The following is a 13,883-nucleotide window of genomic DNA, read 5'->3' as shown; positions in this document are numbered from 1 at the left end:
GAGATGCCTCAGAAGAGTCCGTTGAGGAAGAAATCTCAGCAGGAAACTGGCTACAATCCACTGTCAGCTCCTGTCAAGGAAGCAAAAACATCTGTTCAGTGAGTGGTATGTTTTTATAGCTATACAGAAAGAGCAATCTGAAACTTTGTGCCTGGATTACATTAAAAGAAATGATAAAAATAAGAACTAAATAAAGTCTCTAGGAGAGAGCACAGTGTGTGTGTGTCTCTCTCTCTGTAACAGTCTGCGACATCTCTGAGAACCAAAGTGGCAGTTTGCGGCATGAGGTGCATAGCCATTTAAAAGTTTCAGTGCACAGAAAATAAAATTATCCATGGGTTTATTACAATGAACAAGTAGTTAAAGCGAAGCTGCAACTGAGAATTAAAAGGTGCTATCAATTTGAAAAGCACATTTCCATATGGAAATTTGGTGTTTATTAGTATTACAAGTAATCTTTAAAGCCACGTCTACACTCAGATTTCTGCCTCTTCCTCCCAAGGCCTGCCACTCACATGGGTGGAGGGGAGGGAGGGGTGGAGAGGAGCGAGTGGGGGCATGGCCTCAGGGCAGAGCACAGGTGGGAACAGGGGCCACAGTCAGGGCACCGGGGCCCCTTCTGATTGTGGGCCTGGCCCCAGTGGCGCCATTGTAAACCTGGTGCTGGACACACCCCCTCTCACTGGCATCTCTCATTGGCTAGTTCAGGCGAGGAGACCCCCTAGCCGGCTGGCTATTGTGGATACCAGGTGCCTATCTCTCCCCATTCACCTAGGACCACATGGCATAAAAAAGTGGCCAGGCCATTAACATCTTTTGTGCAGCTATTCTGCAGCTGAAAGGAACCTTAGAAAGGTTCATCTGCCCCTGGGAGAGGGATTTAACCCATCACAATTATCTGAGTTTGCTGTGTCCTCTTTCTATGAAGACTTTCTTCTTGCATGCTCATGTACAAGTGACTCACCATTGCCATAACAACGGCCAATAAAAACCTCCTGACATGCCTTGATGCTGTGATTGGATGAAATTCATCTGGTGGTTTTCTTGATATGTTCGTGTTCTGACTCCCAGCTGGTCTTGGGAATGTCGCTCTCAATTGGAAGAGTTTAGGACAGTTACCCTGTGGGGGTGACACTGACGCTTTTTTGGGCCCTTCACACTCCTCTCTGCTGAGCAGCTCTGAGCTCCCAGGTAAGACGTGACTCTTGTATCATGCAGAGGTATTGAATTAGTGCCATAGTCAGAGGATATTGCAGAGATGGGTAACAAGATCAAACCCTAAGATAGATAATATGGTGGAGCACTGTGAGGAGGAAAGAAATGGGAGTGCGTGACTCTACTCTCTCTCTCTATTTCTTTCTCCATTCTGTATCAGGGAAGTACGTTAGGCCTCAGTTCTGAAATGTAACATGTGGGATTTCCCACACGGAGCAGGGGAGAGGGCATTGAAGGGGTGTGTGTGTAATTTAGATTGCAAGATTTTTGGAGACTTTAATTTTTCTGTAAAGTCCCATGTACATCTGTCTAAGCAACCAGACTAATCGATACAAGCCCTTTTCAAGGTAAGGTTGCCTACATCAGTGGTTCTCAACCAGGGGTACGCAGACCCCTGGGGGTACGCAGGGATCTTCCAGGGGGTACATCAGCTCATGTAGGTATTTGCCTCGTTTTACAACAGGCTCCATAAAAAGCACTAGCGAAGTCAGTACAAACTAACATTTCAAACAGACGTTGACTTGTTTATACTGCTCTATAGACTATCTGCTGAAATCGAAGTGCAATATTTATATTCCAGTTGATTTCTTTTATAATTCTATAGTAACAATGAGAAAGGCAGCAATTTTTCAGTCATAGTGGCTGTGCCACTTTTGTATTTTTATGTCTGCTTTTGTAAGCAAATGGATTTTAAGTGAAGTGAAACATGGGGGTACGCAAGACAAATCAGACTCCTGAAGGGGGTTCAGCAGTCTGGAAAGCTTGAGATCTACTGGCCTACATCATGTTGGTGATTAGGGAGAGGGGGAGGGTGGTGAAAGAAAATAAAAATGAAAGGGAAATCATAGAAGCCTAGAAGATTAGGGTTGGAAGAGACTTCAGGAGGTCATCTAGTCCAACCCCCTGCTCAAAGCAGGACCAATCTCCAACTAAACCATCCCAGCTTTGTCAAACCAGGCCTTAAAAACCTCTGTCATAGAAATTCCTGTCCGTTCCAGCTGAGGACTAAGGAGAGACGGACACAGCTAGCCACGCAAGGAGCCCCGGGAGGGGCGATCTGTTTATTTCAATTGCAATTGGGTTCGAGCTCATAAGTCAGCAAGAACAAAGAAAACACTTACACCAAAGCATTCTATGCAGTTGCTTATGATAATCTGTCGCTCTATGATTGGCCAAAATTTGCCATCATTACCATACATAATTAGCAAGCTACATGTATCTGCCCCTCATATGACCCCTTATTGTTCATCTACTTGCCCCCTCCTTGCGTTATTTTGCAAACCAAGCAGTTAGTTATGTACAGGACGCAGGCACAGAAAGGTCCATTGTCTGCAGGTTTGGAGTTTGGCTACATTTCCTCTCGAAGGAACTTCCTGAGTGAAGATATAGCTGACGCTGCATGTTTCACATGTGTAGGTGAAAAATTTGCCCCCTGGCAGTTAAGTAGAATAATTTTATATCACCTCTAAGGATGGAGATTCCACCACCTCCCTAGGTGGCCCATATGACACGTTATCCTGGGTGTCCTTGTCAAGTGGACGCATGATGTTGCGTCAGCTTGGAGGAAGGAAAGAGAATGCGGCCAAGAGGAGAGATGTGTCCAAAAGGAATCTGTATCCTCCAGCAGATCCCCTAGCCAGCCAAGTTGAAGCGTGCATGTGTGTTCCTTGCACATTTCAATTTCCCTTCTGTGACTGCTCCTCTCTTTCCCTCAATTTTTCATTTCTCCTCCCCATGATTAACCTTTCTTTCCCCTCCCTCTCTCTGAGTCTCCCCCTTCTCCTCCTCTCCTTTCCAACCCTTTCTATCCCCAACGCACCTTTCTCAACCTGTCTCCAGTTTCACCATGTGCTCCCCACTCCCCTCGCTCACCAGAGGAGGAGTAAAAATGCGCCTTGTGGCTCAGCGTGGCTGAGAGCAGGGATTGAAATGGATTGAAACAGGAGAGGGGAGCCCCTCAGCACACCAGCCTCAGAGGAGAGGCGGCTGTGAAGGGGCCCACACACTCTGCCTTGGAAAACAACCAGCCTGTGAAATCTACCGATCAGAACCCCCAACACCAAGGCAACTGTCTTGAACTCATCCACGGAAATGGATCTCGGGCTGTAGCATCCCTGCCATCACAACTACCTCCTGCCTACACGGCTCCGGAACTGACTCTCCCATCGCATTAGAATCTGGGAGGGGCCTGCACCGCTCGAAATGGACGACATTTTTCTTCCTTTCGGAGAAAAGTGCAGATTCAGCAACACCAAAATGGTTTATGAATGATGATTAACAATAATAATAACATTAATAATGAATGGGGCGCATGTAGGCTTCTTTTATTCTCCTTTCACACACACACCTCCAAATGTTAATCCACTTTTGCTCCAAATTTGGAAAAATTTACCCTGAGCCAGCCCTGATGTGGAAAAGTTGAGACGGACGGTGAAAGTCTCAGACAGTGATTTAACAGGTGATTATAATGGAAACACTTAGGCAGCCTTAATCGCAGCTATTGCCGGTGCTGTGCTGTCGCAAACCGACGGGAGATCCTGACTATGGGAGAAAGCTCAGGGCCAGCATTGCATACACCTGTCTCTTATGACGCGGGTGTACAATACTTAGGTTGTTAGGATGCTGATCTCAGTCATTGCCTGTAGGTGGTACTATAAGACACTCGATAACAGAAGCTAGCTCTGCCCCCTTTGAATAATGTACACTTCCTTGCAGCAAGTCGATACTGATTGCAGCCAGAAGATACAGGAAAACAATGTGCCCCACTTGCTACATGGATCAATCAGAGAATGGAGGAGAGACAGCTAAGGCACTTCCTAACCCTGCAGGCTCACAGACAAAAACCAGACCAGGTAAGTGAAGCTTCGCTCACATTGGACAAATGGAAGAATCATAAAGAATTATGGAAAGAATTGCTGTGTTTACAAGCTTACCAATGCGCCTTTAATCGAAAGGTTCACAGCGTTCCGGTACTTCTGATCATTGTACTTTTATCAGGCGTACCAGAACGCTGTTCTCCTCCCAACAAAAGTACCAGAACTGGTGTGACTCGGGCCCTGTTCTTGTCGGATCCTATTTATTAACCATCGGAGGTTGTGGGAGGACAAGAAAGAGCTACACAGATGCTCAGTAGTGTGTCTCCTTCACACTTCTTAGAAGACAGTGTAAATTACCACACTAATTGTTACATAACATAACATTACAGGCCAGCCCTATGTACTCTGTGGTGAACTGGATTTAAATTTTGCTTCGGTGTTCCTGGATTCTGTTGCATCTGGTGGAAATTCTCTGGTGGCGTCAGATAAATTAAAAATGTGAGCTCTTATGAGATTAAATATGAAAAAGATAATGCCATCAGTCAATGGTGGATTACCACATGGGCCCACGGGGCTGGAGAAGCGCTTGCTCCGCACCATGGCCCCAGGGCAACATCAGGGGCACAGAGCTTCTCCAGTCTCATGGCCACAGTGGGGGCACAGAAAGGAGCAAGGAGGGGGCGGGGCCACGGAGAAAGGAGTGGAATGAGGTGGTGCCATGGGCGGTGTGGAAGGGATGAGCGGGTCCGTGGCTCTGGTGCCGGGGCCCCTGCACTTGCTCCAGCCTAGGGCCCAGGAGACCTTAATCTGCCTCTGCAATCAGTGCAGCATCTCCTGTGCTATTTAATCTGACTAGCTCTGGTCAATTTTTTTAAATAAAACTTTTATTGAAGTTTTTAGCAAACATTTTAATTTAATGTTTTTCATCTTAGGGAGGGCATTTCAAACCCTGCAAATTGAAAACAATTTCACAACTGTTGTGAAATTATTCATTTTCCAATCAGCTCTAATTATAATAAATTAAGCTTATTTTACTCTGTTCTTACATTTTCTGTACATGTTACATTATGATGTATAGGTTTCAGAGTTAACACCCCATAGTGATGAATTGGGTAGTTGCCCTCTCTCAGAGCTCTTGTTTCAGGCTCTCTCAGACTCAGGCAGATACTGCTGCATCAGTTGCACTCACGTCACCATTTCAAGCTGTTCTTTGCAATCACAAGGACTAGAAACATGTATTTTTAAATTAAAAGTCAGCTTCTGTAGCACAATTATGCAGCAAGGTATGAATCCTGCAGCCATAGAATTGTAGAATACACAGGGCTCTGGCTACAGTGCACAATATTACATTCCCCAGGATTTACTAGCAAGTACAGTTTATAACAGATAGTGATTGCAAAACAATACTTGGCCACTGGGGGCTTGGCTGCAGGACATTGTTGATAAATGTGGTTCCTCTTTCTCTCCTAAAGCAGCCTCAAGAACATGAATGTGTTTTTCTTTTTCAGATGAATCTCACTTCTGGCTTTTCCGTATCCTCCGGAAATACAGATTAATCACGGTCCTGTTTCTGGTTTTTCTCATTATTGCTATTATTGTTTTGGCAGGTGAGATGACAGCAATTCCTAATTGAGTTTTTGGTGTTTGTTTTCCCTTCACAGCCAGAATCATGGAAGATGCACAATCCAGCCTCCCCAACCTTTGTAGTTCTGCTGGTGTTGAACCAGCATGCGATAGGAAAGCAAAGAGCCCGAAGTCTGACATTTCTGCTTTGCTTTATCCCTCTGGCTGAAACTAGTTGTTTCACCCCCATCAAAATAATTCTTACAGCCTTCTGGCTGAGAATCTCTAGGGCCTCTCTGCTTTGGAGTGGGGACTTGAAATTTGACAGGGGAGTTGGCTTTAGGTATGTCTACACAGCACAAATAACCCAGGTGATTGGCCCCCAGGTCGGAACACCCAGGCTAGCTTTGCCCAGGTGCAGGCGTCCCCACAGCAAAGCCCTACCTGAGTTACTGTGTCCTCACTAGTTGTGTGCTTCCCATGTCTCCCTAGGACTTCTCATGGTTCTTTGTGCTGAGACCCTCTGGGATTCCTTCCCAGTCACTTGTGGGAGAACTTCTCTGTCCTTCAGGGGGCGTTGTGGGGAAGGCCTTGGACGACAATCAGCACTTGAATGATTTTTATAGATTCATTCACTTGAGCGATTTAGCCTGCGTCCTCCCTACAAAGTTGGTGGGTTCCAGCCGGAGTTAAACCGGAGCCTAGATCCTAACCCATACCCCAGCCAGGTCAGCCAGTGTGCGCTTAAATCACCTCCAAACACGTCATTGTTTTTTCCTGCATGGACGGGAGCTAAAATCTGGGGAAGAGCCTGGGTTAACAGTTCGGTAAAGACATACCCTTTGTGTCAAGGGCGTGCCGCTGGCGGGTCCCATGAAAAGCCACCCACATTTGGGGAAGTTATAAGCCTTTGAGAAAATTCCATTCATACGTGCTCAATAGAGATTTGTTAGCAGCTGGGATTTTGAGTGGCCTCCTGGCCTTAACTTTTGAGTGTTGGACTTTGCAAATGTAACCTTCTTTCCATGTCGTTTTTTGTCTGTATTAGACTGTAGATTCCTCTGGGAAACAGCCGGGTCTTAATTCTTACATGTTACATTCCATGCACACCTCCGTCCATATCTAACTAATCATAAATGGGGCATGACAATGGAGATTTTCCTAGAACGTGTAAAATTGATAGTGGTTTAGGGGCATTTTCCATCCCTGAATAGTCACATTTGCGGATAGGAAGGCCGGAGCCCTGGGTGCAAAAATCCATGCCTCTGTCTGCACTTCCCATAACTGCGCATATAAATAGGTTCTCAGCACCTGAGATCGTCGTTTAGATGCCTACCTGGCATTTAGGATGCAGATATCTCACGTGAAGTCTAAATGTGATTTCAGGCCACCTCATAGCAGCCTCTGTTGGTCAAACAACACTCCCAGCCTCAGTTTCCCTCCCCAAGGTGGGCGTTCTTAGTTTGCCAGACACCAGTCAGTGCTGGAAATGTGGCTGGTCCCTCCGGCTAAGTTACAAACAAACATAACCCCCTTCCAGGGTAACAAAAGTCCAGCTAAAATTCCCACCCTCCAGGGTGAGTTCCCAGTTCCTTCTGGGTTACCTTTCCGTCTCTCTGAGATGGAGCACTTGCCCGCCCAGGCTGAAGTAACAGCCTCCTGCAGACCCCTGGCTCAGAGCCTTCCACAGGCTCCTACCCACTCTCTGTGGTTCCACTCTCGACTGATTTATTTCAGCCCCCTTAGTCCCACCCCCTCTGGCTGGGAAGCACAGAATTACATATGGCACAGATCAGGCAGGCCCCATCTCTCCTTAAAGGCCTAGTCCCCTGGTGACGATATTATTCCACAGTATTGGCATGCCCGTTTCATAAAACCCTGCCATCAGCCTGAGGTTCTTGTGTCTGATTGCCAGCTTCCAGCTACGTTGCACATTAAGCTGTTCACCTCCATTGCTTGCTAATGTGTTATGACGGAATTTATACTGGGGGTCTGGGGCCTGACTTTGCTCCCGTTGACATCAACGGCAAAGCTTCTGTAGCCTTTCATGATGCAGCATCAAAGCTTCATGGCAGAGCTATTCTGGTTAAACTCCGGTGTCGATCTCATAGCTAACAATATAAGCACCCCGCTGCAGGTGGGATATTTGAACCTGCCAATAGTTCCGAGTAAAATACAAAGAAGGGCAATAAAAATGATCAGGGGAATAGAACAGCTTCCTTATGAGGAGAGATTAACAAGACTGGGACTATATAGCTTAGAAAAGAGACAACTACATGGGGAGATGATAGAGGTCTATAAAATCATGAATGGCATGGAGCAAGTGAATAGGGAAGTGTTATTTACTTCTTCCCATAACACACGCACTAGGGGTCACCCAATGAAATTAACAGGCAGCAGGTTTAAAACAAACAAAAGGAAGTACTTCTTCACCCAACGCACAGTCAACCTGTGGAACTCCTTGCCAGAGGATGTTGTGAAGGCCATAAGTATAACCGGGTTCAAAAAAGAATTAGATAAGTTCAAGGAGGATGGGTCCATCGATGGCTATTAGCCAAGAGGGTCAGGGATGCATCCCCATGCTCTGGGTTTCCTCCAGCTGCTAGAAGCTGGATCACTCAATAATTGCCCTGTTCTGTTCATTCCCTCTGAAGCATCTGGCAGCAGCCACTGTCAGAGACAGGACACTGAGCTACATGGATCATTGTTCTGACCCACTATGGCTGTTCTTATGTTCTTGTCACCCAAGTGTAGACTCGGCACACAACCTTTGGGCCACTTACGTCCTATTTTGAGAACTTAAGTGGGTGGCGGGTATAATCCTTGTACGCAGGCTCTCAGCCCAAGGTGGAATATCACTCTTTGACTCTGAATCCTGTACAGAGAGGGGATGGGAAAGATCCTCACTGTTGTGTTAATTTTGTTTTCAGTGGTTAGCAGTAGGCCCTGCCCAAATCATGCCCCTACCACATGTCCAGTCGATTGGATTGGGTCCCAAGGGAAAACATACCCATGGAAATGCTACTATTTCTCAAAAGTCGATGGGGATTGGAACACCAGCCAGAGAAACTGCTCTTTGCTCGGTGCCTCCCTGGCTACAGTTGACACCCGGGAGGAAAAGGTGAGAAACTCTGCGATCCGAATAGTCCGGGCTTGGCAATAAGTGCAGAGCTGCTGCGCGGAACTTTGTAGTTAAACCTGAGGAATATTTTATGCTAGGGCTCCGCAACTCTAGAACGAGGAGATGCCTCGGTACCAAGTCTCATGATGAGAAGCCAAAATAAGGCCCTGATCTGACAGTGCGCTCCAGGCAGATAGATTCCTGCACTCCCAGAGGCAGGGGGCTGCCCAAGCTGTGTCTATTCTAGTCCAGTCTACAGAGATTCTTATGCCACACTGATCGCTGTAGTATCTGAGCAGAATGATGGGCTTAATAATATTCTTATTAATATAGTCTTAATAATATAATAATAGCCTTTTTTGCCCACAGGATCACACTGTTGACTCATTTTAATTTGTGCTCAACTGTTTAGCCTCTTATGAGCTCAGTGGTTTGAGCATTGGCCTGCTAAACCGAGGGTTGTGAGTTCAGGCCTTGAGAGGGCCACTTAGGGATCTGGGGCAAAATCAGTACTTGGTCCTGCTAGTGAAAGCAGCGGGCTGGACTCAATGATTTTTTGGGATCCCTTCCAGTTCTATGAGACAGGTATGTCTCCATATATTATGGGATCAGGGCCTAAATATATATTTTTCAATGAGTACATCTGGGGCTAATTGGCATGTTAAAATTGTTCACGTGGCCTTACGTTCCAAGTATAAAAAAAGCGATTGGATTTTTTCCCCCAATCTTTGATATGTATTATTGGATAGGCTGGTCCTGTACACTAGTTACACGTGTGGAATGTGATGCAGACCTTTGTGTCTTTATTGCATCGTCTCCATTAGTGTCTCAGTAACATGCAATACACAATATTTGTTTTCACTTTTTTTTAATAAGGAGTTTATGCTGCACTATAAGGGACGCTCAGAAACCTGGATTGGCCTTACCAGGGAACAAGCAGACAAGCCCTGGAAATGGGTAAATGACACCCCATTCAATGACCAGTAAGTCCCTTTCGTTACATTCCCTTTCTATCATGGTCTAAGGTGACTAACGTGCGGGGAGATATTTTCAGCTGGGGTGCATTGGAATAGCTCCATTGACTTCTGCAACTTAAGTGGAGTTATATGACTTACGCCAGCTGGGAATCTGCCCCACTGACGCCAACGGGGTTGTTTGTTTTTTAAATCCCATGGCCTTTGTGTTGCAGGTTTCCAATAAGGGGAGGAGGTGAATGCGCGTATCTGAACGACGACAAAGGTATCAGCAGCTCAAGGTGCAGCACAGGGAGACGCTGGGTCTGCAGCAGGCCAGCCTGATGCACAAAGCCACGGCAAAAGGCAATGCAAGGCCTTTGGAATGAGGGAGAATGATTAGTCATCATTTGGCTTTCTGAACTGGAGATATTGATCACTGTCGACTCACTGAGGACTGGTTCAAACCTGTGTTTCGATGGAAAACTGGGCTGGGAAATGTAGTTCTCATAGATTCTGAGGCCAGAAGGGACCACTGTGATCCCCACTCCTAGATGGGAGACTGCGGTGCATTGTGGGAGACATAGTCTGACCGAGAGGCCTGGCATGTAGAGGAGAATGGGAGCATGAGGAAACAGAACTACATCTCCCATGAGGTACCACAGCAACATTTCCAAATCAAAATATTTCAGTTTTGGCTAAAAAAATGGAAGTTTTCTACACAAACCCCCTCCCCTATATTCTGACCAGCTCTGGTCTCAACTAATGTTCCAAAGTGTCAGCATTAGGGCCTTCAGTAACGTAAAAGTTATTTTTCTGAATATTAATATAGTTTTCCATATGACCAGCTACAAAACCCATCAAAGAAAACACTATGTTCTTCCCTTCCTCTTGAAGCAATACCTCTCCTACCGGCTTCTCAACCTGGATGTGGCAAACAAGCTGTTACCAAAGGGCTGTAATCACGCTGCCTTTCCTGTAGTGTTCAATGAGAAGTCGGTCTTGATGTGGAAAAGATTGAGACCCCTTGATCTACCCACTGCATGAACAATTCACGAACAGGCATTCTCTTCTGAGTCAATAAAGGAAATGGGAGAGACACTCTGTGTATTGGACCTTATTTGCCAAGATGTGAGAGGTAGCTGTGGTTAGGTGACTAATATAGCAATAAGCCACCGAACAGTATGCACTGGTAGGCTACTGAACTGTCCTTCTGTGGGCCCCGTCCTCCGTTATTATTATCATGAGTCACTGTGTATTATGACTGTGCATAGAGACCTCAGCTGAGATCAGGGCCCCGTTGTGCCGGGCGCTGCAGAGACACACAGCGAGAGACAGCCCCTGCCCCAGAGAGCTTGAAATCTAAATATACAAAGGGAGTATCATTATCCCCCTTTTATGGGGATAATGGGTTGGGACAATGGAGGTCTCAGACAGGGAACAACCAGACAAGTGGACTTGCTGCCTCCTGACAGAGCTGATGTTCCAGGGGACAGTGCAGGGCACCTCAGAGACTAGTTGAACATTGTTAGTAACTGTGTGTTGGTTTCTTCTAGGTGTTACTAAATTTTGCTTAGAAGGAGAGATGTGGTACTGGGAGGGAGGGGCTGTGCCTGTAAGGGTTGAGCTTCCCAGACAGAGAGTGTCAGTGAGGCCATGGGAACCTCTTGTAGGTGTTGTTTTGCACAGTCAGTTTGATTCAGACTCAGAATAAAGCAGAGCTGATGCAAGCAACTTAAGCTCTGTGTGATTTCTGACCAGCTTGGGGACCATAGAATCATAGAATATCAGGGCTGGAAGGGACCTCAAGAGGTTCTAGTCCAACCCCCTGCTCAAAGCAGGACCAATCCCCAGACAGATTTTTACCCCAGTTCCCTAAATGGCCCCCTCAAGGATTGAACTCACAACCCTGGGTTTAGCAGGCCAATGCTCAAAGCACTCAGCTATCCCTCCCCGCATGTACACAACCACATTGGGATGTGCAATGGCTCATCATCAAACGGAGGATTTCTGCTTCCATGTGTCCGGATGGCTGACCCCTACCCTGCAAATACTCTTATCCTCCTGCCCTTTGCTTCTGCCTCATGCAAAGTTACAAATATCTGCTCCTCTCTGCCGTCTGCAATCTATGGCCCCTGTTGCCTTCCCATCCTGCCCTCAGTGACCCCTCTGCAGCCCTGGTGCCATCAGTGGATTTGCACAGCTGGAACTCACTGCCGTTTACTATATAATTCCAAGGCCGATGCATGAGCCTGAATTGAATCCAGCTCCCAGAGCTGGGCTCACTCCACAGAGAGGGGAAGGCACTAACAAGTTATCGGAGCCTCTGTAGTCAGGAGATGGGACTTGGATACCTACAGGGAGCAGATCTGCTGAGCGAAAAAGGACTGCTTTTATAGAGGCATTGCGCAGAGAGGAATTGCCTGCAAAGTGGCTAAGCCTGCTGCAGAAGCCGATTGTAGTAAAACAAACCCACTGGAGATATAGGTAGTTGCACCCTTCCCATTGTTCTTTCAGATCAATGCAGAAGCCAGCCGTACTTCAGCTCATGCACAGAGATCACAGAGTAGTTACAGGAAGGACTGAGCGCTGATAGCTGCTAATATCGTCAGTAACACCCGTTGGTAGCTATGCCACTGAATTACCGCAGGGCTCATTGATCAGAGAGAGTTTCCTGCTACAATCCATGAGTCAGTTTCTTATTCATACATTTGCCAAGATGTAAAACTGGTCTCTGTTATGTGGCTGTGAATCCTGATTGGTTGGTAATTGGGAACATAGGACTGTCCAGTCCAGATTGGATCAGAGGTCCAGGTACTCCAGAGGTCTCCAAACTGTGGGGTGCGCCCCCCTAGGGAACGTCGGGAAGGGGCCACAGCGGGGCCCAGGCCAGCTCCCATGGGGGGTGGGAAGGGAGTTCCACCCAGCGCCACTCTGCGCCCAGCTCTGCTCCGGTCCCTCCCCCCAACCGCAACCCTGATTCCTGTCCCCGTCCCTGACCCCATCCCCCAGTCTCGGTGCAGAGGCCCCGGCCCCACACCAGCCCTCAGCTTTGACCGCTTGCTGCAGCTCCGTTTTCGGCCCAAGGCTGAGGCTGGGGGTGAGGCCGGGAGCGGAGCCTCACCAGGCTGCCAACCCGGCTACTGGCTCCCAATACAGCCCGGCTGCAGCTCCGCCCCCGCTCCCAACCTCAGCCCCTGGCCGCAGCCCCGCTCCTGGCCCCAGATCCACCCGCAGCTGCAGCCCCAACCTCGGCCCCCTTATCCTTTTTAAAGAAAACGTAGCTTGATAGCATCCTGTCTGGCAAGAAATCACTTATCAATGGTTACAGAGGGTCCTGTGGCACCTTTAAGACTAACAGAAGTATTGGGAGCATAAGCTTTCGTGGGTAAGAACCTCACTTCTTCAGATGCCGCAAGTTTCTTCATGAGGTTGATTGATTTCCATTCCATACGGCTAAATGCAGTGCCTTGCATGGTGTCAAGTATCAGAGGGGTAGCCGTGTTAGTCTGAATCTGTAAAAAGCAACAGAGGGTCCTGTGGCACCTTTAAGACTAACAGAAGTATCTGAAGAAGTGAGGTTCTTACCCACGAAAGCTTATGGTCCCAATACTTCTGTTAGTCTTAAAGGTGCCACAGGACCCTCTGTTGCTTTTTACAGATTCAGACTAACACGGCTACCCCTCTGATACTTATCAATGGTTGTGGTTCTGAAACCCTCATTTCTGTATTGTTTTATCTTTATGGCCCCCACTTTTCTATTGTTAATCTGCCCGGTTCTCTAATTGTTTCTGTCTGCTGTGGAATTAATTTTGCTAGGTGTAAGTTAATGAGGGTAGTGGGATATAACTGGTTAGAGAATTATGTTACAATATGTTAGGATTGGTTAGTTAAATTTCAGTGAAATGATTGGTTAAGTATGATAGAGCTGAGAATATTACTATATAAACTGGGGTCAAACAGGAAGTGGGGGGAAGGGAAATTGGAATCACGTTTGCTAAGGGGGGGAATGGGAACAGGAAATAGGGAACAGGGAACAGAGTCACAGGCAAGGCTCTGTAGGATCAGAACTGGGAAGGGGGTCGCAGGGTAAATGCTCTGCGGTGTCAGAGCTGGGAAGGGAACACTGGGGAACAGACTCTATCACGTACAGATAAGCCCAACTGGTGTGAAGGACTTCGGAATATGCCTGTTTGGAAACTTACCCCAATAAAC

At 47.1% G+C, this 13,883-nt stretch overlaps 1 protein-coding gene across 2 annotated transcripts; it reads left to right on the top strand.

Annotated features, from left to right (window-relative positions):
- The first annotated feature begins 586 nt into the window (after nt 1-586).
- Nucleotides 587-10,769, top strand: LOC128848079 (C-type lectin domain family 2 member D-like). Of its 2 annotated transcripts, XM_054047839.1 has the most exons (6): nt 587-1,191; nt 3,931-4,067; nt 5,540-5,638; nt 8,525-8,715; nt 9,592-9,698; nt 9,905-10,769. In XM_054047839.1, exons 2-6 carry the CDS (start codon nt 3,971-3,973, stop codon nt 10,011-10,013), a joined length of 603 nt encoding a protein of 200 aa, XP_053903814.1. In that variant the 5' UTR covers nt 587-1,191; nt 3,931-3,970; the 3' UTR covers nt 10,014-10,769. The 2 variants fall into 2 exon arrangements, with proteins under 2 accessions (XP_053903814.1, XP_053903813.1); XM_054047838.1 differs by lacking the exon at nt 587-1,191 and having other exon boundaries at nt 3,526-4,067.
- The last annotated feature ends 3,114 nt before the right edge of the window (nt 10,770-13,883 follow it).

Source organism: Malaclemys terrapin, chromosome 13 (genome assembly GCF_027887155.1).
Source record: "Malaclemys terrapin pileata isolate rMalTer1 chromosome 13, rMalTer1.hap1, whole genome shotgun sequence".
Lineage (NCBI taxonomy): Eukaryota > Metazoa > Chordata > Testudines > Emydidae > Malaclemys > Malaclemys terrapin.
Note: the sequence above shows the minus strand (reverse complement) of the source record. Positions and strands in the feature narration are given on the sequence as shown.

What these genes read in the sequence shown, in the direction of transcription:
- LOC128848079 (XM_054047839.1), top strand. Translation starts at nt 3,971, where the DNA reads ATGTGCCCCACTTGCTACATGGATCAATCAGAGAATGGAGGAGAGACA. An exon ending in TGCTATTATTGTTTTGGCAG is followed by an intron (nt 5,639 to 8,524) that starts GTGAGATGACAG and finishes TTTTGTTTTCAG; the next exon opens with TGGTTAGCAGTAGGCCCTGC. An exon ending in TTGACACCCGGGAGGAAAAG is followed by an intron (nt 8,716 to 9,591) that starts GTGAGAAACTCT and finishes TTTTTTAATAAG; the next exon opens with GAGTTTATGCTGCACTATAA.